This window comes from Phoenix dactylifera, chromosome 10 (genome assembly GCF_009389715.1).
Source record: "Phoenix dactylifera cultivar Barhee BC4 chromosome 10, palm_55x_up_171113_PBpolish2nd_filt_p, whole genome shotgun sequence".
NCBI lineage: Eukaryota > Viridiplantae > Streptophyta > Magnoliopsida > Arecales > Arecaceae > Phoenix > Phoenix dactylifera.
Window position 1 is genome coordinate 14525992 of NC_052401.1, and position 26270 is coordinate 14552261.

General features: G+C 39.8%; 1 protein-coding gene across 4 annotated transcripts; it reads left to right on the forward strand.

The window, feature by feature from the left end:
- Positions 1-3423: 3423 nt before the first annotated feature.
- On the forward strand, positions 3424-26270 carry LOC103724060. Of its 4 annotated transcripts, XR_005513723.1 has the most exons (5): positions 3424-3792; positions 12748-15642; positions 17011-17170; positions 17262-17353; positions 25961-26270. XR_005513723.1 is itself a non-coding variant. In XM_039131048.1 (3 exons), the coding sequence occupies exon 2, from the start codon at positions 14441-14443 to the stop codon at positions 15602-15604; it is 1164 nt and encodes a 387-aa protein (XP_038986976.1). In that variant the 5' UTR covers positions 3424-3792; positions 12748-14440; the 3' UTR covers positions 15605-15642; positions 25933-26137. The 4 variants fall into 4 exon arrangements, 3 of the variants coding, with proteins under 3 accessions (XP_038986976.1, XP_038986975.1, XP_038986974.1); XM_039131048.1 differs by lacking the exons at positions 17011-17170; positions 17262-17353 and having other exon boundaries at positions 25933-26137; XM_039131047.1 differs by lacking the exons at positions 17011-17170; positions 17262-17353 and having other exon boundaries at positions 25961-26044.

A 26270-nucleotide genomic window follows, 5' to 3' on the forward strand; every position in this document is an offset into this window, starting at 1 on the left:
TGTATCAGCCCATGGGCGCTATTAGGGGTGGCAATCGAGTTGAGTCGGACATAAACAGGTCGGGTCAGATGTTCAACGGGTTAAAAAAGTATAAACCTGAACCCGACCTGTTTATTAAACAGGTCAGAAATTACAACACGAACCCGACCTGTTTATTAAACTTGTAACCCGACCCGACCCGTTTAACCTGTTTAATAAACAGAACGATTAAACAGGTCGAGTTTGCTTTTCTGACCCGTTTAACCAAATGGAGAGAGAGAGATGGGAGGGTGGGGACCGTGGGGTTGCTTCTAGCGAGAAAAAGAGAGAGGTGGGGGGTTTGACACAGAGAGAGAGAGAGAGAGAGAGGTGGGGGTTGGGGACGTTGGGGTTTCTTTAGGCAAAAGAGAGATGTGGAGAGGTTGGAGGGTTCGACAGAGAGAGAGAGATGGGAGGGTTCGACAGAGAGAGAGAGAGGTGCCTGCTTCGATAGATCAGGCCTAGCTCAGGGCTTAGGGCTTGAGGGGGATGGACTGGTGGTGGTGGTGCCAGAGGAGGGTTTGGTGGTGGGGTTTGTAGGGTTGGGGGAGGATAGAGGGAGTGAGGCATACTGATTGAGAGGGCGCCTCTGAAGTCGGCGGCGACAAGGTCGGGGGCGGCGATCCTTGGATCTCAGCGGAGAGGGTGAGGCCGAGATCGATGACAACGGAGATGGAAAGATCGAGTTCGGCAAGGAAGTGATTCAAGAGCAAGGTCGGCCGCCGCCACCGCCAGAGCCATAGCCTTCTTTCCCATCTCTTCCTCTCTCCACCTCTTGACGTGTGGTCCTTGACCTTCCAAGGACCTGAGCGAGGCTGCGAGGGTCTTGAATCTCTTGATGTAGCCGTTGATGATCTCGTCCCGGGTGAGACTGGGATCGGGGGGCTCAATGATGATGAGCCAGTGCTCGAAGTCGCACTGAGAGAAGAGAGCTCGGGTGGCGCTAGGTGAAGAATCCGGAGGAGAGCTGGAGAGAAGAGGGGAGAGGGACACAGTGTCCTCGCGGTGCCCTCGCGAGGAAAATCGGGCCAAGGGCCCGAGGTGGAGTGCGATGCGAGCATACGGCCCATGTAGGCATGTGGCCCATGCAGGCATGCGGTGGAGAGTTGGGCTGGCCCTAGGCCTTGTCTTCTGGTCCTTATCTATCAGCCCAACAGTTAAACATGTTATACGGGTTAAACAGGTCGGACGTTTAAAATATGTATCCGACCCAATTAATAAATAGGTTAAACGGGTCAACCTGTTTACGATCCGAACTTGTTTAGGCCAAACGCAAACCTATTTATGGCGGGTCGAATACGGATTAGGTTGGTAGGTCGGGTCATATTTTGCTACCCTTAGGCGCTATGACGAGGTTAGTCCAAACCATATCTTATTCATCTGATTTATCTGTTACCCTTGTCAAATCAATTATCACATATACAATGAATTTCTCTCAAATTTAAGCTATCTTTCTTCATATAGTCATGTTCTCAACATCTGATACATATAATAACCACATAAATAAATTTGTATTGAAAATTATATAAAAGCATATCGTATGTATGTATATATATATATATATATATATAGTGATTCAAGTATAAAGATTTTTATCTTTACCGAAGATTGACTAAACACAATGATCACTCACCTGCTTTATGGTCTACGAGTTGGGGTGCAAAGTACCTTGGTTATAATCTTCTTGCATAGATAACTCTCCCTCTAAAAAATCAAACTCAATTATTAAAAGAAAGTTAAATAATGGACCAGTAACCTAGACTGCCTACCAGCATTTACTAGGGTCCAATAGTAGCTGACATCAATCGAGTACAGAACAAACATGATCGAATAGGCAGCAGCATCCGACGATCCAAGTCAGTCTGCTCTGGCTAATCAAACCAGTCAAATCATCAAATAAGAATCAAACCATGGTATAAGTAACAAAATAGAGATTCATGATGAGAGAGTCTAGCGGTGCTCGACAATGGTCGGGTAAAGCTAGCGCAATAGGTGGTCTCAGCAACACTGGTCCAAGACTAGGGTCGACCCGGATCCACAACAAAAATATTTGGGACCCTCCTATAGGGTCCATAGAATTATGCGAATAGAGAGAAAAACAAAAGAAGAGTAATCAAGAGAGAGGAGAGAGAAGAAAGAGGAGAGAGAAAGAAGAGAAAGAACACTCTCTTCTTTTTTTTTCCAAAATAGGAGAGAGTCCATCTCTCCCTTCTTTTTTTTGGATGAGAGGGTGGCCGGCCAAGATGGCCCAGCCCTTAGTGACGACGGTCTCGAGCAACCCTTCGGTCGCAGCACCATCGGCGACGGTGATCGGCTAGGATAAGGAAAAAGAAATGAAGAACCCGAAAAAGGTGTAGGATGATCCATGGCAACTCGGTCTAGATCTTGGCTAGCCCATTGACTAGTTGCCGCCCAATCTCGGGGTCCTCGAAAGCGGCAAAACCCAGCCAAACCTGGCAGCCAGCGGCGATGAACAAGAAGGAAAAAGGGGTCGGAATAGAGCACCCTATTTTTGGATGAAATCTCGGTGATTTGCTAGCCCAAATCCACAGCGATAGCGGCCGCCGAACTAGGAAACAAGGAGAAAGAAGATGAGGAACTCTTACCTCGGTTTGACAGCTTTTCGGCGAGGATTCAAGAAGGAGACTCAAAGAAGAAGACTTGGAACCAGCGACGATGCTCGATGATTCTGGAGGTGGAAATCAGAGGAAAAGGAAGAGAGTTAAATATGCATGATCTTAGAGTTCAAGTCGAACTCAGATTGCTCCAAATAACATCTGTTTTCATCGGACATTGGGAGAGAAAGAAGGCTCCTATCGTAGTCTTCTTCTCCACCTCCATCATGCCATAGGGCACGATTGGGCTTGAGCTTGGCCTTTTCGAGCCAACCCACAAGTCCATGGAACTAGGCTGCTATAGGTTGGGCTGTGCCCGGCTACTTTGGGCCGGCCCAGAAGCCTAAAATCTGGCTATGGAACTTAATGATCGGATTGCCCATTATTTTTTCAAACTCTCGTTGTATTTCAAGTCCCCTCTTCGTGTCAGCACACCTTGTAAATAATTCACTAATGTAAATGCACGCATTAATAATAATATTAGGGTGGCCCACCTCCTTCGGAATTTAATAAAAAAAAGACCAACGAAAATTAATAATATCTCACCAATATGAACTTTCGATTACAAAAAAACATGAAAGCGAGATATAACACAATAAAACCAAATAAATAGAAAAATCATAAGAAAAGATGATACGTTGTATACCTACTTGCTAAAAAAAATTAGCCTAAATCCATGGTCACGCCTGGCGACAACTTAGAGCCCAGCGCACATGAGCAAAGTCATCCTCACGCCAAACTTGGAAGCAATAATGAATCACGAGCAAGCCCAACGCAGACGATGAATACCTTGCAACCGGGTGAAACAACGGCAAGACCAGGAGAGCAACAGGCTTGAGATCAGGAAAAAAAAAGAAGAAGAAAGAAAACACCACTCATGAAAATTACATCAAACATATCACGGGCACAGTGACCCACAGACCTGATGAGGCTAACAGTTCGAGACCTAACTGACCTGACTCGACCCGATGGATAAAGCCTTAAATTGACTGCTCCCAGGTCGGACTCGGCGGACGGAAAGATCTTTCGTTCTCTCGAGGCTTTTGTTAGAGGACCCTGGACGCCAAACCCTAGCGGCTAGCAACACCATGATCTACGACGTCAACTCTCCTCTCTTCCGCTCCTTCCTCAGCCAGAAGGGCGGCGTCTCCGACAAGAGGTATTCTCCTCCACTTCTCGTCATGAGATTTCGTATGTAATTTCTTGATTACTCCTTTCTAACGCTATAAAATCGCCTGTTCTTCACATAGCTTTGAGCCCCATCTGAAGGTCAGGTCTTTCAATATCTAGCTCTATGATTGCTTATAATGCAGGGAATTTTGTGGCTTTAATCGATACCACGGGCTTGTGGGATTCCATTTCTTGTTCTTTTTATATGAGTTTCTTTACCTAACATATTGTTTTCTACGCGCTGAGATTCTGATGGCCGATCGTTTCTGATTGATTGGTAGCTGAATTTTTTTTTTAGTTGATGATAAATCAAGGATTTTGGTGTCTGTTTTGGTGTTAAAGAAATATGTCAGGCTATGTTCAATATATTGAATGAAACAATTGTAGGGGAATATAGGGTGGATGGTGAGCTATGAGGAAAAAAAGTGTTTTTTCTTTTGATTAACCTTTCTACCTCCAAAACATTATTGCACTAAAATGTTTGTACTAATATTATCGCTATAAGTGGCACGATGGGTTTGTGTGTTTTCATATCATGCTTTGCAAAAATATTTATTATTCACAAAGAAAACTTAGAGTACTGGCAACTTATAGAAATGGTTATTGCTTAGGGTGATCCATGGAAAATCACATGATGAAGTAAGGTTTGCCGTCTCGGTACCGGACTTCGTATCGGTGTCACACTAGCACAATATCGGTATGGTACGGTATGTATTTCTTTTTGACATACCAAGTGTTGGTACGTCATCCATACCGAAAATCGTTACTGGACTAGTACAGTATGGTTCGCCGCCTGGTTTGGATCAGTACAACATACCATGTGATGAAGTTTAAAATATTGCATATTTTAGAATTACAAATTGAACAACCAAGGCAATTGGGAGCATATGCATTAAAGCATTTAAATATCCCTTTAATTGTGCTCACAGTTTGTGAGGATGGGGGCAGCATTATGTATGCACTGTTTTTTTTTGTTTGGTGGGAGTTGCGCATATGATGTGTTGGTATGTGGCTGAGATGTTACTACTCATATCCTTTCCTTGAAAAGAATTCTGCTTGTCAAGAAAAAATAGTTGGAGAGATGACCAACTTGAGATGGGTTGCCACTGGGGAATGTGGATCATGCATTATCGTATTGCAGCAAAAATTCTCTTCACAAGATGTCTCTTGTGATCTTATGAACCAGAGAAAGAGAGAAAATAAGAGTATCAAAACATACAAATCAAGGTAGTTGTACCAAATTCTTCCGTGAATATTTCTCATGCAGCATTCGAGGGTTGGCTAGAAGTCATGAGAAATTGACAATTCTAGGTATTTAGTGGTGATCTATCACAGGGTAGCATTGCATTGGGAAAGAAAGATGACAATTTCTGACTTCTAGGTGCTTTAGGGAGGAGGCAAGAACCCTTTACACATCTTAATGCTCTGGGAATTGCAGATACAGTTTCACTTGGATGGAGACTATCTGATTTGTAATATTTGATTGATGACAAACCTTACTGGATGTTAATGTACCATGAAAAGAGAGAAGCAAATTTTCTTGCAAATCCATGTGTTTATTTATGATGTTAACTTGATTCTGGCACATCTGAAATCAGCATAAGCTATGAATGTTGCTGTTATCGTTATGGTTAGGTGTCTTTGATTTCTTGAATCAAAAAAAGATGCACACTAATAGGATCATTAAAAAATAATGGAAAAGGGGAATATTGAAACTAAGAGAACAAGCAAGTGGGATCAGCATGGAAGTGCAGAAGCTTGCATATCTTACTTTTCCGTAATTAATGCTGCTTTTACCTCTAAAGCTAGTGAGACATCATCTCTGCTTGTTATGTACATTTTGATTGTATAAGGACACTTATTATTCCCCTTATCTTGAAGAATGAAGAAGTGGGACTAAAAACATGCTCAACCCTTCTATAAATATAGGACAGCAGCTGGAAATGGTCATCATGTCAGGTTTGTTAACATTTGCTTTCTATAAGGTGGATAGGAAATATGTTAAGAGATGTTAACCTTTCAAGGTTGAGCTGGTTGTCATTTTATTTTGAATTTCTTGGTAATTGAAGTGAAAGAATTTTAGAGAGTAGTACTTTATTTGTAGAATGGTGGGGACTAATGCATCCAAGACTAGGCTTGGGTATTTCTTAGGTCAAGCTGGTCCAGGATGATACTCTACATCAATAGGAAAATGGGCAGAAGGAACCTAGCCTAGCCTAACTTAAGGCTTGAAATCTGTAGATCGAGCCTATCCTGGTGAGAAAAGAGAGTGCTTGGGCTTGACCTAACTTGGCACAAGCAAGTCTAACTTAGCCTGATTTGACCCGAGTTTGGCATAAGTTGAGTAGCTCTGACAACTAGTTTGGGGGGAGAGAGAAAGGAGATAGGTTAGAGGGATCGAAGGAGGAGGGATGGGGGGAAGGAGCAAGATATAGAGGCACCTGCTCGGGTCAACGAGAGAGAGTGATAGCAAGAGAGAGAAAGAGGAAGAAGCAAGAGAGAGAAACTAGAGAGAGAAATTGAGAGAGAAGAGTGAAGAAGAGAGAGAAATCCTCTCTCTCTTCTTTTCAAGAACGGGGATGCTTGTAGACTATGAAGTGGGTTAGTGATCATTCTGTTTAGTCAATCTTCGGTAAAGATGAGAATCTCTGTACTTGGTCACCATATATACATATATATGTTTATTGGTTTGTACCGTTGAATTTGCATTGTGATATTTACATTGATAAATTTGGTTTGGCATGTGATGATATGTTTTATATAATTTCCAGTACAAGTATATTCATATGGTTATTATACGAATCAGATTTGAGAAGTGATATTGTGCGTCGGGAGGTGGCCAAAGGGAGGGAGAAAAGGGATCAGGCTGACGGGTAAAAGAGAGAGTAGGAGTACCAACAATAGGATGGGGGGATGAGAGAGAGGGAGAGGGAGTCGGAGATCATCTATCATTTGGGAAGGGGCAGGGTGGGTTGTAGGATGGGGGTGTGTGGTAGGAGGCAGTGGCTAGAGGAGAAGTGTAGAGGGATAGCGAGGATTTGGATTATGATTTATTTTTTAAATATATTATTTATATAAAAATTTATATAATATCAAAAATCGTGTTGGACTAGGTCAAGTCTGGTTAAAATTTAAGAAGTTCGAGCCTAGCTTGATTTTCATTCAGACCTATAAAATCTAGTCCCAACCTGCCCACTAAGTTGAAAACCTTAGCCCAAGCTTGGGAAAAGTTGAACCCAACAGGTTGGGCTGGTTTTACTCAGGTCTATCCAAGATCTGTGGCATAAAATTTTGTAATCAAATTTGATATTCAATAGTAACTAGAGTCAAGCTGCATGTGTTGCATTTTTTCTACATTCCTTTCCTTCTTCAATTGGATGATTGTCCTTCTCCTCCTTTCCTTCCTACTATTGGCTGTGAAATTGATTAAATGCCGAAAATAGTTACATCTGCTGTCAGTATTAAGTGCGCCCATATCCCATATTTTAACCTCTCCATCTATCTCCAAAAGTTTCTCCCAAGGTTCGCTGTACCGATCGGTACCGGTCGGTACCGAGCGTACCGTACCCGTACCGATGGGTACCGGTATCGGTACACCAATGTCGGTACGTCTGGAGTACCGCATACTGTAACGTACCGACACTCGGTACGCCTATACTAGTGCGGCACCGGTACGGAGTTCGGTACCGGTACGGCGAACCTTGTAATCTCCCTTTCAGCACCTAGAAAGGCACTTAACCAGGGCAAGCATATTTCACCTCTCCAGGTGAAATAAGTTTAACCTGGAAAGCTCTCTCTTCTCTCTTATATGTTTTCACTGTTGTCCACTCCCTATCCCAGCATCCCTCAAACTTCAACCAAACAAGAGATATTACTAACCTAGGAAAAAGTAAAGAAATGAGGGTCACCCAAAGTTAAAAGTAACTACCCCAAGGCTAGCTGCCTGCATCCAATAGCGTTATTCCTCAAAAGCATAAACTAGCAGTTCTCATCATTTTGGCTCGCAAGAAGTGATTTCCTAATGAGTGAAGGATTCAATGAGAGTGTGGATTTCAATATTGGAGATCCTTTTTTATTAAGAAGAGTGAAGCTTGAGGCTTTAACATTAGATGTCAAGAAAAGTTTGTGTTACAAAGGTGAACTGTCACCTAACACCTGTAGATTCAGCCTTTCCATTTTATAGGACTCTTGGTTGTCAACTGTCTAGACCATCCGCGCTTGAATGACAAAGGCAAAATAATGGAAAATATAGATATAGTGGAGGCCAAGGTCCGCTGTACCGACCATACCGACGTACCAGTTGGCATCGGTACCGGTACCATACTGAACCGAATCGGTATTGTACCAGTTCGGCTGGTTTGGGCCCAAAGTCAAAAAAAAATTAAGATCAGTACGAGCCGGTACGGGCTGGTACCGATCGGTACGGATTGCGAATAGTCGGAACCGAAAAATATAGCTGTACCGTACCGGTTTCGTCTGGTACCTGTACGTACCGGCCAGTACCGACCCGCACCGATCGGTACGGTAGACCATGGTGGAGGTAAATCCTAAGTCACACATCTCTCCTTTTTACTAGTGCAAGAGCATTTAGCTATGTGTAATAGTGATCATAGTAATTAATATGCATTAGAAGTTATAAAGAAGTCTTAAGTTCCATCGGATATTAAGAAGGAAGAAAAGAATCCTTTATTTTGTAAATGTCTACAATGATAGAAAAGCCAAATGATGACCTACTGGGAACAAAACTTGGTACTAAGTTGCGTAAGATGATAACTGATGGGAAGTACCCATGCCAACATAAACATCAGATAGATGAATTCTAAGGTGGAACATAAGTAAGAGTTGGATATGACGAAGCATTTATAAAGCATCAGTGTGCTTCTTCTTCTTCTTCTTTAACTTCTGATGACTTCCGACGGAAGTACAAGTGCTAAGTGTTTGCCACAAGTACAGGTGCTAAGTGTATAATATTATCTCTTTGACAACTATGCATGTCCTGCTGGGAAGCCCATTATTATCTGATTGAATTATGGAGGTAATATTTAAGCCATGTATTGTTCCATGGGGTAACAAGACATAAGCTATACTTTTAAAGTTAGAGACCTCTGATTGGACTCAGTAAATTCCTATGGATGCCCCACCTCTTCTAGAAGTAATAGGTGACATCAGACAGGATAGTTGGAAAAGCAAGATATGAAGATAGCAAGCTCATGGATGAGATTTTTGAAATTGAAATGATCGATGCCGTCAAGAGGCTTTGGATCTAATAATGAAGTCAACTTTGTCTTTATTGTGTTTGAGGTCTAAAAGTTGTTGCAAGGGGGTGTAATACACTGTGTCCATCTCTAGAAACTTGTGAGAAGCTTCTGTAATCTTGGATTATCTTTCATACCATGAGGCCCTAGCCAGCCAACTCTCTCTCTCTCTCTCTGTGTGTGTGTGTGTGTGTGTGTGTGTCTCGCCCCCTGCCCCCTCTCCACTGCCCCTTCACTTCTTAAAGAATGCAGAGTAATTGGTATTACAAATCTCAGGTTGAACTTTCAGATATTAATGTCTTTTCGGGGAAGTAATCCCTAGGAAGTAATCTCACTGCCACTTGGGAACTACAGCCTGTCCATATTTCACTCTAGTCTCTGTTATGCATTCTACACACATTTGTGCCTTGTTTTATACACTCTTGTGCTTGTTTTATACATGCCTGTGCCTGTTTTATGGAAGGGCCAGGGACTAAAACTTAAATGGTTATCAAATCAAGGACTGAGAATATTAAATAATGTTTGGTGACCCTAATAAATAAACAGTGGACAAAAGCAGGGACGAAAAGTTTAGTTGCCTGTTTCTTTGCCTTCTTGAGATATAAATATCCTAAATTTATGTTGAATTGGAAAAATCCAATAGTCCACCCGTCTTGTAATAAGGAAGAAATACTTATGGACATAGATATGAGTTCAACAATTATTAGGAAATTTATCTTTGTAAAACAAGAAATACGATTTGGAAGTTTATGTATGAGTATATATTATCAGTACTAATAATATTTATAAATATAAACAAAAAGAGAGTTATTTTGATCATATTACTCAAAATTATCAGCTCTATGTTTTCTAGCTTGCTTTAAAGGCTCATTATTTTCATTCCTTCTTTTGTTTCTAAATTCTAACTTATATCCTCATACCTGACATATTGACAAGTTATGACTTTGGAAGGTATATGTGTTTACTTGTTTGTTTTGCTCGAAATTTAATAACACTGTAAGAGATAAGAATGGGATGTTTTAGGCAACTAAGTCAAGTTGATTGAGGTGAAAAGAAGTTCAATTTTTGCTACCATTTTTGTCTTTCTTGCTATTCTACTTCTCCATCTATATCTTTTTTCTTCGCTTGTTTTGGCCCTGCTGCCTTTCTTGATATCCCATTAAGCTCATAATCAGAGCCTTTGTTTGAACTGGCTTATTTGAGGCTTGCCTCACCCTTCCAGATGAATCTTTCAAAATTGTTTGGAGGCTTACAGGTGAGGCTGTATAAAATGAGGCATATACATCACGTATAGGCTAAAGTAAGGCATACATCTTTAGGCACACTGTCAGCAAAGCCATTGAATGGGGAGGGATTTGCCTTTTCCCAAAGGCTTTGCATGATGGCATTTACAACCGTAGACATATGGTAAAGATGTCATTGTATGCTAAATATCTATGGTTTGTTTACATCTGGTGTTCTCTAAGTTATAATGGTTACCAATGTTTGCAGCCAAGTCCTATTACAGCATGCGCATCCATCACCTGGCCTTCTTTTGCATGTTTTTTGTCAATCTTTAACTCATTAATGATTATCATTGAGCCTTATGCCTTACCTCGGTGAAAGCTTGAACATGTCGGCCTATCCCTCTGCCTTTGAAATGCTGTTTCTGGCATCGGTAAACCTGCAACCAGATTTTAAACTTTGGAATTTAGTCCTGCTTGCCTCTAAAGTTTGGCTTTTCTTCTTGAGTCAGAGAACAAATTTATGATAGTAATACCTAATCGTAATTGCTCCAGTCTTGAAATGCTTGCGCCTTCTTGAAATTGTTCACCATGGCGTCTTGGACTGCATATAGAAACAGATTTTATTTACCTTAGCAGGTGCAATTGTTCTCCAGTCATGCAGGGCTGGCATCTTTTTTGAAAATTTGTGAGCATTTTTCAGTCTTGTTCTGGGTTAGAATCTGTGGTTTTAATGAAGATTGACCCTGTGATAGTTTAGAAACAATCTTCCTTGGGAAAGATGCACAACTCAATGATGGTCCCCTTTCTCATATGGGATTGGAGGCAACTCGAGCCTTTCAGTTTACTTGTCCCATTCTGCAACAATATTATCTTTGTACAATGAACTAAATTTATGTTTGATTTTGTGCTCTGATCTGCTTGAATTAGGAATTTGCACTAAGATGTGGTAAAATTTCCATGGTGTAGTGAGCAATTATAGGAAGCTTACTTGAGGGGTTGCCTCAGAAAATAGTTGAATGAAGTTAATATGCTGCATTCCAGAAGGTTTAGTTTGAGTTCTTCATTTCAGATGTTTGGTTTTCTCAATCTTAAATAAACACGTTGACAGTGAATGGACTATAGAAATAGAGAGTATCAAACATATAATATTTATAAAGAACAAATGCACATAGAATACCAATAATAGAAGAAAAATACCTGACACCCACTTCCAGAACACCTAAGATTGCAGCTGTTCATTATGATCGAGCCCACCTTATGTTGTTGGTAAAACGTCAATGGTGTGAATGTTGGTGTTGTCAAAGGTGTGCTAGTATACTGCTCTAGATAAGCAAATAGCAAACATTTTCATGACAATTTTAGAAAACAATAATTCATCTATTTTCCTTGATAAGTTGATTTAAATATGTGGATCTCTTATATACTTGCAAGATATATCTTCTAGTCTGTCATACTTTTCTTTTTCTAATCTGAAGATCTTAATAGAGTTACTGTGAACTTAGTATTTGAAAGAAGTTTTTAAACTTAGGCAAAACATAGTGAATCTAAATCTAAGAGCAAGGTGATAATCCCTCCAAATCATGCTTTTTTCATGACCAAAAACTAGTAGGTTTCCCTGATGGAATTAGTGTCAATGCTGCAGTTTCGTTAAGCATTTTCAAATGAAACAACTCAATTTTTTTAATATAACTTGTTACTTTTGAATGAACAAAAGCAATTGTACCAAAAAAAAAAGAACAAAAGCACCATTTTTGCCTAAAATAAAGCAAACCAGTACGTGCTTTGAACCTTAAAAGAAAATCAAGAAGTTTATAATAAGTGAAACTTATCGACATGATGTAATCTTTGCCTTCTTCATTGTCATTATTTGTCATATTTTCATCTGTCAATGTGGTGTCTTTCTTTTCCTTTTTGCCTTTTTCTTTTTCTTTGTGGGATGGGGGGGGTGGTAATGTGGTACTTCTGCGTAACTTTTCTGGCTGTAGTCTAATATGCACATTTGGTCATATCACTTAGTTATTGCTTAGTTAACACTTTTATGGTATGCGACTGTGTAGAGCAGTGGAAAATCTGTTTTTAGAAGGCTTATATTTCAGGTTTCATGGCCACCCACCTTTTCATTTATTTCATATCAAATAATGAGTCTACTAAATTTATTGCTATGACGAAATGAAGAGCAGCTCTGGCTGTCCCTTTTTACTAGAAGAGAATATCAGAAACCTAAAATAAATGAATTTTAATGATCCAGCTCTTTACAAGCATGTTGACTAAAAATTGTGTTCTAGAAATGGGGAGTGGAGTGGTGGACACATTATTGACTGAAGTGTAGAGATACTGGGCCTTGTCTAGTTGTCTGAATTGATATATTGCCTCTTTTTTTTTTGAAGAATTACTAATTGTGCTAAATTCTTAACATCATAGTAATTTTCTTATGGTGTCGTATGTCATTTTTGCTGGAATCAGGAGATCTGAAGAACAAAAGCCAAAGGAGCAGAAGCCAAAGGCTAGCGAGAACAAGCCTGTGATGACAGAATGAGAACGGCGCGAGCAAGAATGCCTGACCGATGACAATGGATATACTTCTCTCTACCGATGGTTGACTTCTTAAGTATTCTATAGTCTTGGTTGGGATTATGATAGGTTGTAATCATCTCCTTCCAGCTTAAACATTAATGCATCCCTGACTTACTGACATGGGTATGTAATCGGAAAGTTATGATACTTGAACACCTGTTACTCCGTCATCGTACTAGATTAAGCAGTTGATCTTAGACTTTTCATGTTTTTAGCTAAAGATTACTGCGAAGTCATTCTCATATGCCAGAGGAAACTGGTGGTGGCCTGTTCTTGCCTGTTTCTTTTGTTTGGTAGCAGGGTACATGGACCTTTGTGGCCTTCAAGTGCTGATCCCTGATGGAATCCAAAGTCTTGTCAGCTTAATAGGTGCTGCCCTGTCAGATCTCTAGTACAAGAATGGTTTCATGGCAATTTGATTACCTTCCAGTCTACCACTAATCACAAGACAAGTCACTATTTACACGACACTGATGGTATGATTTCCTGTCCTGGAACAGGAAGTTCTGAATAAATTTAACAAGATTTATTGGTATGATCTATGAAACAATAGGTGCTACAAAGCCATTCCATATCCATACAGCCAAAGTACGTACAGTAGCAATAGTAGGGGAGAGTGAAGAGAAATTGGCGGTGGTTGCTGTGGTGGAGAGAGGATCCGAGGTGTCCAAATTAATCAGAAGGGGACATGTGGGGCACGCGGAAGGGCCAAAGCAACGACCAAGGACTGAAGGGCAGAAGACTTGTGATTGGGCTCAAGGTCACTCCCACTCGATTACAGTGAGAGAGAGAGAGAGAGGGGTATCATCAATTATATCCATGTGCATGTTTACACTCCTCCCCTCCCATCTCACCTCTCCTTTTCTTTGTCAAAACCTATTCCCATGGGTTTTTTTCATCCCTCTCAAACTTTATTTTTACCTTTTTCCTCTTACTGGGGACTCTTAAGGCAACATAGTCAATCGATTAGTATCGCTGGGATGTGAGAGGAGGGGCGGGGGAGGGATGGGACCTCATGACATCTGTTGGATGACAGAGGATTGTAACGTGCTTTTAGATTGTGCATGTATATTGGAAGACGATTAAAGCTGCAAATTGGATCGCCATCTTTGCCATCTAGCACTTCAAAAAGATTCTCTAGACACATTAGGGGTCTCTTCTCTACTGTTGTGTCATTTTCTCATTCTGGTTGCATCTAAACTAGAGTAGGATGAGCAGATGTTGTAAAAATAATAATAATAATAATAATAGATCAGTGGGATGGGATCATCATGGTTGGACTTTCTTGATGTCTCTCTACCATCTAGACTTGCCGCTATAAACCATATCAACGGAATCCTACGCTACCATTGCAAGAAGGGAAAAATGTGCACAAATTAGGAAAGCATTGTCCTTCGGAAAGTTGCTCTTGGTAGCCTTTCCCATCCCCGCTTTACTCACGCCCACCCCAATTCACGCTTTAGTTCTTTTTTCCTCGCCCAAAAGCAGCATCACAATTACCACCCTGCTTCTCTTCTTCTACCTCTCTCCCATCCTTTCACCTTCGCCTCCCTACAACAAAGAAAGCTGAGGAGAAGAAGACATGACCCAGCTGTGCAGCTCTGACACCCACCTCCTCCTGGGCCTCCTCTTCTATGACTTGCTATCCCTGTGCTCCTTCTTAGCCTCCCATCCCCTCCACTTGGCTTACTTCCTCTTCTTCTTCCCTTACCTTTTCCGACTTCTCTCATTCTTCTACCCACTCCTCCTCTCCACCTCCCTCCTCCTCCTCGTCCTCCTCACCATCTCTCCCCAGCTGGATGATCCCCCTCGCGGACCGCCCGGATTACTTCGAAACACTTGCTCCATTGTCTTCCACCTTCTCAAGGCAAAGCTTGAAAGCCATGCCCCTGTCGAGCTACTAGACCAACTGGCCTCGATGGTTCTCGCACCAATTGACGACGCAGGCCCATACTTCCAAGAGCCTGTCATGCCGGCGTGCGTTGGTGCAGAGGTGTTTGAGCTGCAGTTCGGAACCAAGGGCGACTTCTGCAAACCTTCTAGTGTAGTAGTAAGTTGTGCGGTAGAAGAGATCCCAAGTAAGCCTGGTCTGGAGAATTCTCAAAAGGGTGAACTTTTGGCTTCCAATTATGGAATTGGAGAGAACCCACTCATGGATCCTAAAGAGAATGAGCTTTTGGTACCCCATTCCGACGGTACACAGTTAACCAACAAAGTTGCCGAAGATTCGTCGACAGCTTTTGAGCCTGAAAACTCATGCAGGATGCCTGAGCCGGCTGCTGACAGTGTAGGAGGAGAACTTATGAGATCCACTTCAAGGAGAAGAAGACAGAGTACATGCAGAGGTTCGGATGGCCTTCAAAGAGATAATTCTATGAGAAAAGAAAAAGAGTGGAAGAGGACATTAGCTTGCAAGCTTTACGAGGAGCGTATGACGTATAAGCTATGCGAGGAGCGAACGGTTGCTGAAGGAGGTGAAGAGATGGATTTGCTTTGGGAGGCTTATGAGGTGAATGCTTCCAAGGATGGTAAGTTGATGAGCAATGGAAGAAAAGGAAAGAAAGATGAGCAGGAAGAGGAAGATGAAGGGACAGTTGGGCAGCTGTGTTGCTTACAAGCATTGAGACTGTCAGCAGGAAAGATGAATTTGGGAGTTGGGAGGCCTAATTTAGTGAAGATATCCAAGGTCTTGAAAGGGATGGCAATGTTTAAGCGTGTGGGCAGGCATAGTAGCAGAAAGGAATGAAATTGAGCTACCTACAGTGAAGAAGCTTACAAGAGCAGGTATTAGGAAAATAATAAGCTTGATATATGATCTCCATGTCTGTAGATGTACCTCCCTTTTTAGTGTAAGTAAAGAACCATGTCTATAGCCTATAGAATCCTAGAACTTTGTCTTCTAGATGGATATATTTCCACATTCACCTTTGGAATGGCCTACTAGCTTCTCTCTGATCATTTTTTGTAGTTGAGTTTTCTCATAGAGCAATTGGCTCATTTTGAACCTGTGATTCTGAATGGAATTATAAATAACTATGGTTTTATATCTTTATGTCCTCATGCCAGAGGTATTCGTCTGAAGCTTACACCATCACAAGTTTTATTTTTTCTGCTCTTTTCCTGTTAGAACATTACATCCTCATAAAGTTTGTATTGATTCAGCTCATCAAATCAGGTGTCAAGGTGGTCATCTTATAAGTGACAATCTTTACAGTTTTCTTTATTAATATATTTACCTTGTGAGTGCCCATTTTTCATGCTTGAGTTGATACAGGGGTCTTGATCATAAGCAAGATGGCTAGAAACAACTAGCCTGCATGTTGATTTAATGCTGACATAGTGTAGTAAGAGCATCATCTTTTACCTTAATTGCTTGGGCCATATTAAGATAAGAATATCATTTTAATTACATTTTATCGCTTTAATCACATTCCAAGCAACTCTTTTAGCTTCCTTTTTCTTGTTGTGGACATGTCGCATTTGATAAGAGTTTAGATGCAAAGAAAGGTGAATTTTGGTTCACATATATTTATCACCAAGGAATATGGACAAACTCTGGTATTTGTTGATCATAGTGGCCTCAATATTGTTGCTCTCCACACTGATATCCTTTACATTAGAGTGAGAAGTCACTGAAACTTGCATGACGCTACACAAAAGATGCCCACCAAGAGTCCCTTCTTTTTCTCCAACTTTATCCTCATCATGCTGAAGGTTCTCCAATGTCTTCCCTTCAAGAAGCATCACCTACTGGTACTGCAAAGAGCTTGTTCAGACTCTAGCTCTTACAACATGCTCTTTGTCATGCATAGGCTATGGGTTATTAGTCATGCTAATTGGGCCTTGATTCAAATTATTTAATATTTAAATAACAATTAAAGGGGTTACTAACTCTTAGCCCCAGGCCCAAAACCCATTTTGGTTCATTTGGATGCAATGTAAATAAATAATCAAATAAAGATGGGCTGGTCCATCTGCATAAATCTATGAGGAAATTCGGATTGGCCATCACAAGGAAAAAACACCTCTCATGAAAATTACACCAAACATATTACGGGCACAGTGATCCACAGACCGGATGATGCTAACAGTTCGACACCTAACTGACCTGACTTGACCCGATGGATAAAGCTTTATATTGACTACTCCCAGGTCGGACTCGGCGAACCGAAAGATCTCTCGCTCTCTCGAGGCTTTTATCGGAGGACCCTGGATGCCAAACCATAGCGGCTGGCAACACCATGATCTACGATGTCAACTCTCCTCTCTTCCGCTCCTTTCTCAGCCAGAAGGGCGGCGTCTCCGACAAGAGGTATTCTCCTCCACTTCTCGTCATGAGATTTCGTATGTAATTTCTTGATTACTCCTTTCTAACGCTATAAAATCGCCTGTTCTTCACATAGATTTGAGCCCCATCTGAAGGTCAGGACTTTCAATATCTAGCTGTATGATTGCTTACAATGCAGGAAATTTTGTGGCTTTAATCGATGCCACGGTGAGTTTCATTACCTAACATATTGTTTTCTACGCTCAGAGCTTGAGATTCTGATGGCTGATCATTTTTGATTGATTGATAGCTGAAAAAAAAATTTAGTTGATGATAAATCAAGGATTTTGGTGTCTGTTTTGGTGTTAAAGAAATATGTCAGGCTATGTTTAATATATTGAATGAAACAATTGTAGGGGAATATAGGGTGGATGGTGATCTGAGGAAAAAAAGTGTTTTTTCTTTTGATTAACCTTTCTACTTCCAAAACATTATTGCACTAAAATGTTTGTACTAATATTATCGCTATAATTGGCACTATGGGTTTGTCTGTTTTCATATCATGCTTTGAAAAAATATTGATTATTCACAAAGAAAACTTAAGAGTATTGGCAACTCATATAAATGGTTATTGCTTGGGGTGATCCATGGAAAATCACATGATGAAGCAAGGTTCGTTGTCTCAGTATCGGACCTCGTACCAGTGCTATACTCGCACAATGTCGGTATAGTATGGTATGAAATTTTTGTTGGCGTACTGGGTATTGGTACTGAACTAGTACGGTACGGTACACCCCATACCCGTCCGATTCGGGCTGGTACGGCATACATGTGATGAAGTTTAAAATATTGCATATTTTAGAATTACAAATTGAACGACCAAGGCAATTGGGAGCGTACGCATTAAAGCATTTAAATATCCCTTTACTTGTGCTCAACGTTTGTGAGGATTGGGGCAGCGTTATGTATGCTGTTTTTTTTGTTTGGTCCGATTTGCGCATATGATGTGTTGGTATGCGGCTGAGATGTTACTACTCATATCCTTTCCTTGAAAAGAATTCTTCTTGTCAAGAAAGAATAGTTGGAGAGATGACCAACTTGAGAAGGGTTGCCACTGGGGAATGTGGATCATGCATTATCTTGTTGTAGCAAAAATTCTCTTCACAAGACATCTCTTGTGATCTTATGAACCAGAGAAAGAGAAAATAAGAGTCAAAAGATACAAATCATGGGAGTTGTACCAAATTCTTCCATGAACATTTCTCATGCAGCATTAGAGGTTTTGCTAGAAGTCATGAGAAATTAACAATTCTAGGTATTTAGTGGTGATCTATCGCAGGGTAGTATTGCATTGGGAAAGCAAGATGACAATGTCTGACTTCTAGGTGCTTTAGGGAGGAGGCAGAGAACCCTTTACACATCTTAATGCTTCGGGAATTGCAGATACGGTTTCACTTGAATGGAGACAATCTGATTTGTAATATTTCATTGATGACAAACCTTACCAGATGTTAATGTAGCATGAAAAGAGAGAAGCAAATTTTCTTGCAAATCCATGTGTTTATTTATGATGTTAACTTGATTCCATCACATCTTAAATCAGCATAAGCTATGAATGTTGCTGTTATCTTTATAGTTAGGTTTCTTTGATTTCTTGAATCAAAAAGATGCACATTAATAGGATCATTAAAAAATAATGGACAAGGGGAATATTGAAACTAAGAGAACAATCAAGCGGGATCAGCATTGAAGTGCAGAAGCTCGTATATCTTAGTTTTCTGTAATTAATGCTGCTTTTACCTCTAAAGCAAGTGAGACATCATCTCTGCTTGTTATGTACATTTTGATTGGATAAGGAAACTTATTATTCCCCTTATTTGAAGAATGAAGAAGTGGGACTAAAAACATGCTCAACCCTTCTATAAATATAGGACAGCAGCTGGAAATGGTCATCATGCTAGGTTTGTTAACATTTGCTTTCTATAAGGTGGATAGGAAATATGTTAATAGATGTTAACCTTTCAAGGTTGAGTTGGTTGTCATTTCATTTTGAATTTCTAGGTAATTCAAGTGAAAGATTTTTAGAGAGTAGTACTCTATTGGTAGAATGGTTGGGACTAATGCATCCAAGACTAGACGTGGGCATTTCTCAAGTCAAGCTGGTCCAGGATGATATTCTACATCAACAAGAAAATGGGTAGAAGGAGCCTAGCCTAGCCTAACTTAGGGCTTGAAATCTGTAGATCGAGCCTATCCCGGTGAGAAAAGAGAGTGCTTGGGCTTGACCTAACTTGGCACAAGCAAGTCTAACTTAGCCCGATCTGACCCAAGTTTGGTGTGAGCTAAGTAGCTCCGACAACTAGTTTGGGGAGATAGAGAAAGGGGATAGGTTAGAGGGATCGGAGTGGGAGGGATCTACTGAGCGGTTTCAATGGCTAAGGAGAGGGGGAGTGAAAGAGTGGGAGAGGGAGGGATTAGTTGGATGGGGGGAAGAGAGAGAGATATATAGAGGCACCTACTCGGGTCAACTAGAGAGAGAGAGAGAAAGAGGAATAAGAAAGAGAGAGAAATAGAGAGAGGAGAGAGAGAAGAGGGAACAAAGAGAGAAATCCTCTCTCTCTTCTTTTCACGAATGGGAAAGCTCGTAAATTATGAAGCGGGTCAGTGATCATTGTGTTTAGTCAGTCTTCGATAGATATAAGAATCTTCATGCTCGGATATATATATGTGTGTGTGTGTTTATTGGTTTGTACCGCTAAATTTACATCGTGATATTTACATCGATAAATTTGGTTTGGCATGTGATGATATATTTTATATGATTCCAATACAAGTATATTCGTATGGTTATAATACATATTAGATATTGAGAAGTGGTATTGTGTGTCGGGAGGTGGCCAAAGAGAGGGAGAGAAGGGATCGGATTGATGGGTAAGAGAGAGTAGAAGTTCCGGAGAGAGAGGGAGAGGGAGTCGGAGATCAACGATTATTTTTTTTTTTTTTTTGGGGGGGGGGGGTTTGTAGGGTGGGGGTGTGTAGGACGCAATGGCTAGAGGAGAAGTGTAGAGGGATAGAGGGGATTTGGATTATGATTTGTTTTTTAAAGATATTATTTATATAAAAAGTTATATAATATCAAAAATCGGGTTGGACTAGGTCAAGTCAGGTTAAATTTTAAGAAGCTTGAGCCTAGCTTGATTTTCATTCAGACCTATAAAATCTAGGCCCAACCTGCCCACCGAGTTGAAAACCATAGCTGGAGCTTTGGAAAAATTGAACCCAGTATGTTGGGCTGGTTTTGCTAAGGTCTATCCAAGATCTGTGGCACAAAAATTTGTAATCAAATTTGATATTCAATAGTAACTAGAGTCAAGCTGCAGGCGTTACATTTTCTCTGCATTCCTTTCCTTCTTCAATTGGATGATTGTCCTTCTCCTCCTTTCCTTCCTACTATTGGCTGTAAAATTGGTTAAATGCTGAAAATAGTTACATCTGCTGTCAGTATTAAGTGCGCCCATATCCCATATTTTAACCTTTCCATCTCTCTCCAAAAGTTACTCCCTTTCAGCACCTAGAAAGGTACTTAACTAGGGCAAGCTTATTTCACCTCTCCAGGTGAAATAAGTTTAACCTAGAAAGCTGTCTCAGCTCTCTGATATGTTTTTACCTTGGTCCACTCCTTATCCCAGCACCCCTCAAACTTCAGCCAAACAAGAGATATTACTAACCCAGGAACAAGTGAAGAAAAGAGTTTAAAAATAACTACCCAAAGGCTAGTTGTCTGCATCCAAATGCAGCCTTATTTCTCAACAGCATAAACTAACAGTTCTCATCATTTTGGCTTGCAAGAAGTGATTTCCTAATGAGAGTGAAGGATTCAATGAGGGTATGTATTTCAAAATTGGAGATCCTTTTTTATTAAGAAGAGTGAAGCTTGAGGCTTTAAAGTAGATGTCAAGAAAAGTTTGTGTTCTAAAGGTGAAATGTCACCTAACACCTGTAGATTCAGCCTCTCCATTTTATAGGACTCTTGGTTGTCAACTGTCTAGACCATCCGCGCTTGAATGACAAAGGCAAAATAATGGAAACTATAGATATAGTGGAGGCAAATCCTAAATCACACACCTCTCCTTTTTACTAGTGCAAAAACATTTAGTTCTGTGTATTAGAGATCATAGTGATTAGTATGCATTAAAAGTTATAAAGAAGTCTTGAGTTCCATCGGATATTAAGAAGGTAGAAAAGAATCCTTTATTTTGTAAATGTCTACAATGATAGAAAAGCCAAATCTTGAGTTCCATTAGATATTAAGAAAGCAAAAAAGAATCCTTTTTTTTTGTATATGTCTACAACAAGGTTTGTCGAATGAGTACCACCGAGGTCTGTACCGATCGACTGATGCAGTTCAGTACCGGTTCCAGCCGGTTTCGGTCGGTTTCGGCCACATCCAATCAGGTTCCAGACTCTAGACCGGTATGGGTCTCAGTACCGGTTTCGGTCGGTTCCGGTCACATCAAATCAGATTCCAACCTCTAGAGGGCCGAAACCGTTTTTCATTGGAGAGCCGACCCGGTCTACAATGATAGAAAAGCCAAAAGATAACCTACTAGGAGCAAAACCTGGTGCTAAGTTGCATAAGATGATAACCGACGAGAAGTATCCATGCCAACATAAACATCAGAAAGATGAGTTCTAAGGTGGAACATAAGTTAGAGCTGTATATGATGAAGCATTATAAAGCATCAGTGTGTTTCTTCTTCTTCTTCTTCTTCTAAACTTCTAACTTTTGACAGAAGTACAAGTGCTAAGTGTTTGGCACAAGTACAGGTGCTAAGTGTATAATATCCTCTTTTTGACAACTATGCATGTCCTTCTGGGAAGCCCATTGTTATCTGATTAAATTATGGAGCTAATATTCAAGCCATGTACTGTTCTATGAGGTAACAAAACATAAGCTATACTTTTAAAGCTAGAGACCTCTGATTGGACTCAGTAAATTCCTATGGATGCCCCACCTCTTCTCGAAGTAATAGGTGACATCAGACAGGATAGTTGGAAAAGCAAGATATGAAGATAGTAAGCTCATGGATGAGATTTTTGAAATAGAAATGATCGATGCTGTCAAGAGATTTTGGATCTAATACTGAAGTCAACTTCATCTTTATTGTGTTTGAGGTCTAAAAAGTTGTTGCAAGGGGGTGTAATACACTAGGCCCATCTCTAGAAACTTGTGAGATAAATTTCTGTAATCTTGGATTATCTTTCATACCATGAGGCCCTAGCCAGCCAACTCTCTCTCTCTCTCTCTCTCTCTCTCTCTCTCTCCTCTCTCTCTCTCTCTCTCTCTCTCTCTCTCTCTCTCACTAGGCCCATCTCTAGAAACTTGTGAGATAAATTTCTGTAATCTTGTGTGTGTGTGTGTGTCTCGCCTCCTGCCCCCTCTCCACTGCCCCTTTACTTCTTAAAGAATGCAGAGTAGTTGGCATTACAAATCTCAGGTTGAACTTTCAAATATTAATGTTTTTTTGGGGAAGTAATCCCTAGGAAATAGTCTCACTGCCACTTGCCAGCTACAGCCTGTCCATATTTCACTCTAGTTTCTGTTATGCATTCTACACACACTTATGCCTTGCTTTATACACTCTTGTGCTTGTTTTATACACGCCTTGCTTTATACACTCTTGTGCTTGTTTTATACACACCTGTGCCTGTTTTATGGAAGGGCCAGGGACAAAAACAAAAGTGGTTAGCAAATCAATGACTAAGAATATTAAATAATGTTTGGTGGCCCTAATAATTAAACAGTGGACAAAAGCAAGGACCAAAACTTTAGTGTCCTGTTTCTTTGCCTTCTTGAGATATAAATATCCTAAATTTATGTTGAATTGGAAAAATCCAATAGTCCACCCCTCTTGTAATAAGGAAGAAATACCTATGGACATAGATATGAGTTCAACAATTGTTAGGAAATTTATCTTTGTAAAACAAGAAATACGATTTGGAAGTTTATATATGAGTATATATTATCAGTACTAATGATATTTATAAATATAAGCAAAAAGAGAGTTATTTTGATCATATTATTCAAAATTATCAGCTCTATATTTCCTAGCTTGCCTTAAAGGCTCATTATTTTCATTCCTTCTTTGTTTCTAAATTCTAACTTATATCCTCATACCTGACATATTGACAAGTTATGACTTGGAAGGTATATGTGTTTACTTGTTTGTTTTGTTCTAAATTTAATAACACTGTAAGAGATAAGAATGGGATGGTTTAGGCAACTTAAGTCAAGTTGATTGTGGTGAAAAGAAGTTCAATATTTGCTACCATTTTTGTCTTTCTTGCTATTCTACTATTGTCCATCTATATCTTTTTTCTTCGCTTGTTTTGCCTCTGCTGCCTTTCTTGATATCCCATTAAGCTCATAATCAGAGCTTTTGTTTGAACTGGCTTATTTGAGGCTTGCCTCACCCTTCCAGATGTGTCTTTCAAAATTGTTTGGAGGCTTACAGGTGAGGCTGTATAAAATGAGGCATATACATCACATAGAGGCTCAAGTTAGGCATACATCTTTAGGCACACTTTCAGCAAAGCCATTGAAAGGGGAGGGATTTACCTTTTTCCAAAAGCTTTGCATGATGCCATCATGCATTTACAACTGTAGACTTACTTATGGTAAGATGTCATTGTATGCTAAATATCTATGGTTTGTTTACATCTGGTGTTCTCTAATTTATAATGGTTACCAATGTTTGCAGCCAAGACCTAGTATAGCATGCACTTCCATCACTGGCCTTCTTTTGCATGATTTGTTGTCAATCTTTAACTCGTTAAGGAATATCATTGAGCCTTATGCCTCACCTCAGTGAAAGCTTGAACATGTTGGCCTATCCCTCTGCCTTTGGAATGTTGTTTCTGGCATTGGTAAACCTGTGACCAGATTTTAAACTTCGGAATTTAGTCCTGCTTGCCTCTAAATTTTGGCTTTTCTTCTTGAGTCACAGAACAGATTTATGATAGTAATACCTAATTGTATTTGCTCCAATCTTAAAACCCTTGCACCGTCATTTGAAATTGTTCACCATGTCATCTTGGACTGCATATAGAAACAGATTTTATCTACCTTAGCAGGTGCAATTGTTCTCCAGTCATGCAGAGCTGGCATCTTTTTTGAAAATTTGTGAGCATTTTTCAGTCTTGTTCTGGGTTAGAATCTGTGGTTTTAATGAAGATTTACCCTGTGATAGTTTAGAAACAATCTTCCTTGGGAAAGATGTACAACTCACTAATGGCCATTCTGCAACAATATTATCTCTGTATAATGAACTAAATTTATGTTTGATTTTGTGCTCTGATTTGCTTGAATTAGGAATTTGCACTAAGATGTAAAATTTTCATGTAGTGAGCAATTATAGGATGCTTACTTGAGGGGCTGCCTCAGAAAATAGTTGAATGAAGTTAATATGCTGCATTCCAGAAGGTTTAGTTTGAGTTCTTCATATCAGATGTTTGGTTTTCTCAATCTTAAATATACATGCTGACAGTGAATGGACTATAGAAATAGAGAATATCAAACATATAATATTTATAAAGAACAAATGCACATAGAATACCAATAATAGAAGAAAAATACCTGACACCCATTTCCAGAACACCCAAGATTGCACCTGTTCATTATGATCGAGCCCACCTTATGTTGTTGGTGGTCCCAACACGTCAATGGTGTGAATGTTGGTGTTGTCAAAAGTGTGCTAGTGTACTGCTCTAGATAAGCAAATAGCAAACATTTTCATTACAAATTTTAGAAAACAATAATTCATCTATTTTCCTTGATAAGGTAATTTAAATATGTGGATCTCTTGTATACTTGCAAGATATATCTTCTAGTTTGTCATAGTTTTCTTTTTCTAAATCTGAAGATCTTATTAGAGTTACTGTGAACTTGGTATTGGAAAAAATGTTTTAAAACTTAGGCAAAACATAGTGAATCTAAATCTAAGATCAAGGTGATAAACCCTCCAAATCATGCTTTTTTTCATGACCAAAAACTAGTAGGTTTCCGTGATGGAATTAGTGTCAATGCTGCAGTTTCATTAAGCATTTTCAAATGAAATAACTGAATTTTTTTAATATAACTTGTTACTTTTGAATGAACAAAAGCAACATTTTTGCCTAAACTAAAGCAAATCAGTATGTGCTTTGAACCTTAAAAGAAAATCAAGAAGTTTATATTGTGTGAAACTTATCGACATGATGTAATCTTTGCCTTTTCATGGTCATTATTTGTCATATTTTCATCTGTCAATGTGGTGTCTTTCATTTCCGTTTTCTTTTTCTTTGTGGCGTGGAGGGGCGGTAATGTGGTACTTCTGTGTAACTTTTCTGGCTGTGGTCTAATATGCACATTTGGTCATATCCCTTAGTTAACACTTTGATGGTATGTGACTATGTAGAGCAGTGGCCACCCACCTTCTCAAAACAAGGTTTATGAAAATCAACCTGTTTTAAGAAAATTCATTTATTTTAGGTTTTTGATACTCTCTTCTAGTAAAAAGGGACAGCCAGAGCTGCTCTTCATTTTGTCATAGCAATAAATTTAGTAGACTCACTATTTGATATAATGATCCATTTCTTTAGAAGCATGTTGACTAAAAATTGTGTTCTAGAAATGGGGAGTGGACTCATTGTTGACTGAAGTGAAGAGATACTGGGTCTTGTCTAGTTGTCTGAATTGATATATTGACTTTTTTTTGAAGAATTACTAATTGTGCTAAATTCTTAACATCATAATTATTTTCTTATAGTGTCGTATGTCATTTTTGCTGGAATCAGGAGATCTGAAGAACAAAAGCCAAAGGAGCAAGGGCCAAAGGCTAGCGAGAACAAGCCTGTGATGACAGAATGAGAACGACGCGAATGAGAATGCTTCTCCTCTACTGATGGTAGACTTCTTAAAGTATTCTATAGTCTTGGTTGGGATTATGATAGGTTGTAGCCATCTCCTTCTAGCTTAAACTTTAATGCATCCTTGACTTACCGACATGGGTATGTAATCGGAAAGTTATGAAACTTAAACAACTGCTACTCCTCCATTGTACTAGATTAAGCAGTTGATCTTAGACTTTTCATGCTTTAAGCTAAA

Bases quoted from the DNA above. Each gene is read 5' to 3' on its own strand.
- LOC103724060 (XM_039131048.1), top strand. From the start codon at position 14,441: ATGACCCAGCTGTGCAGCTCTGACACCCACCTCCTCCTGGGCCTCCTC.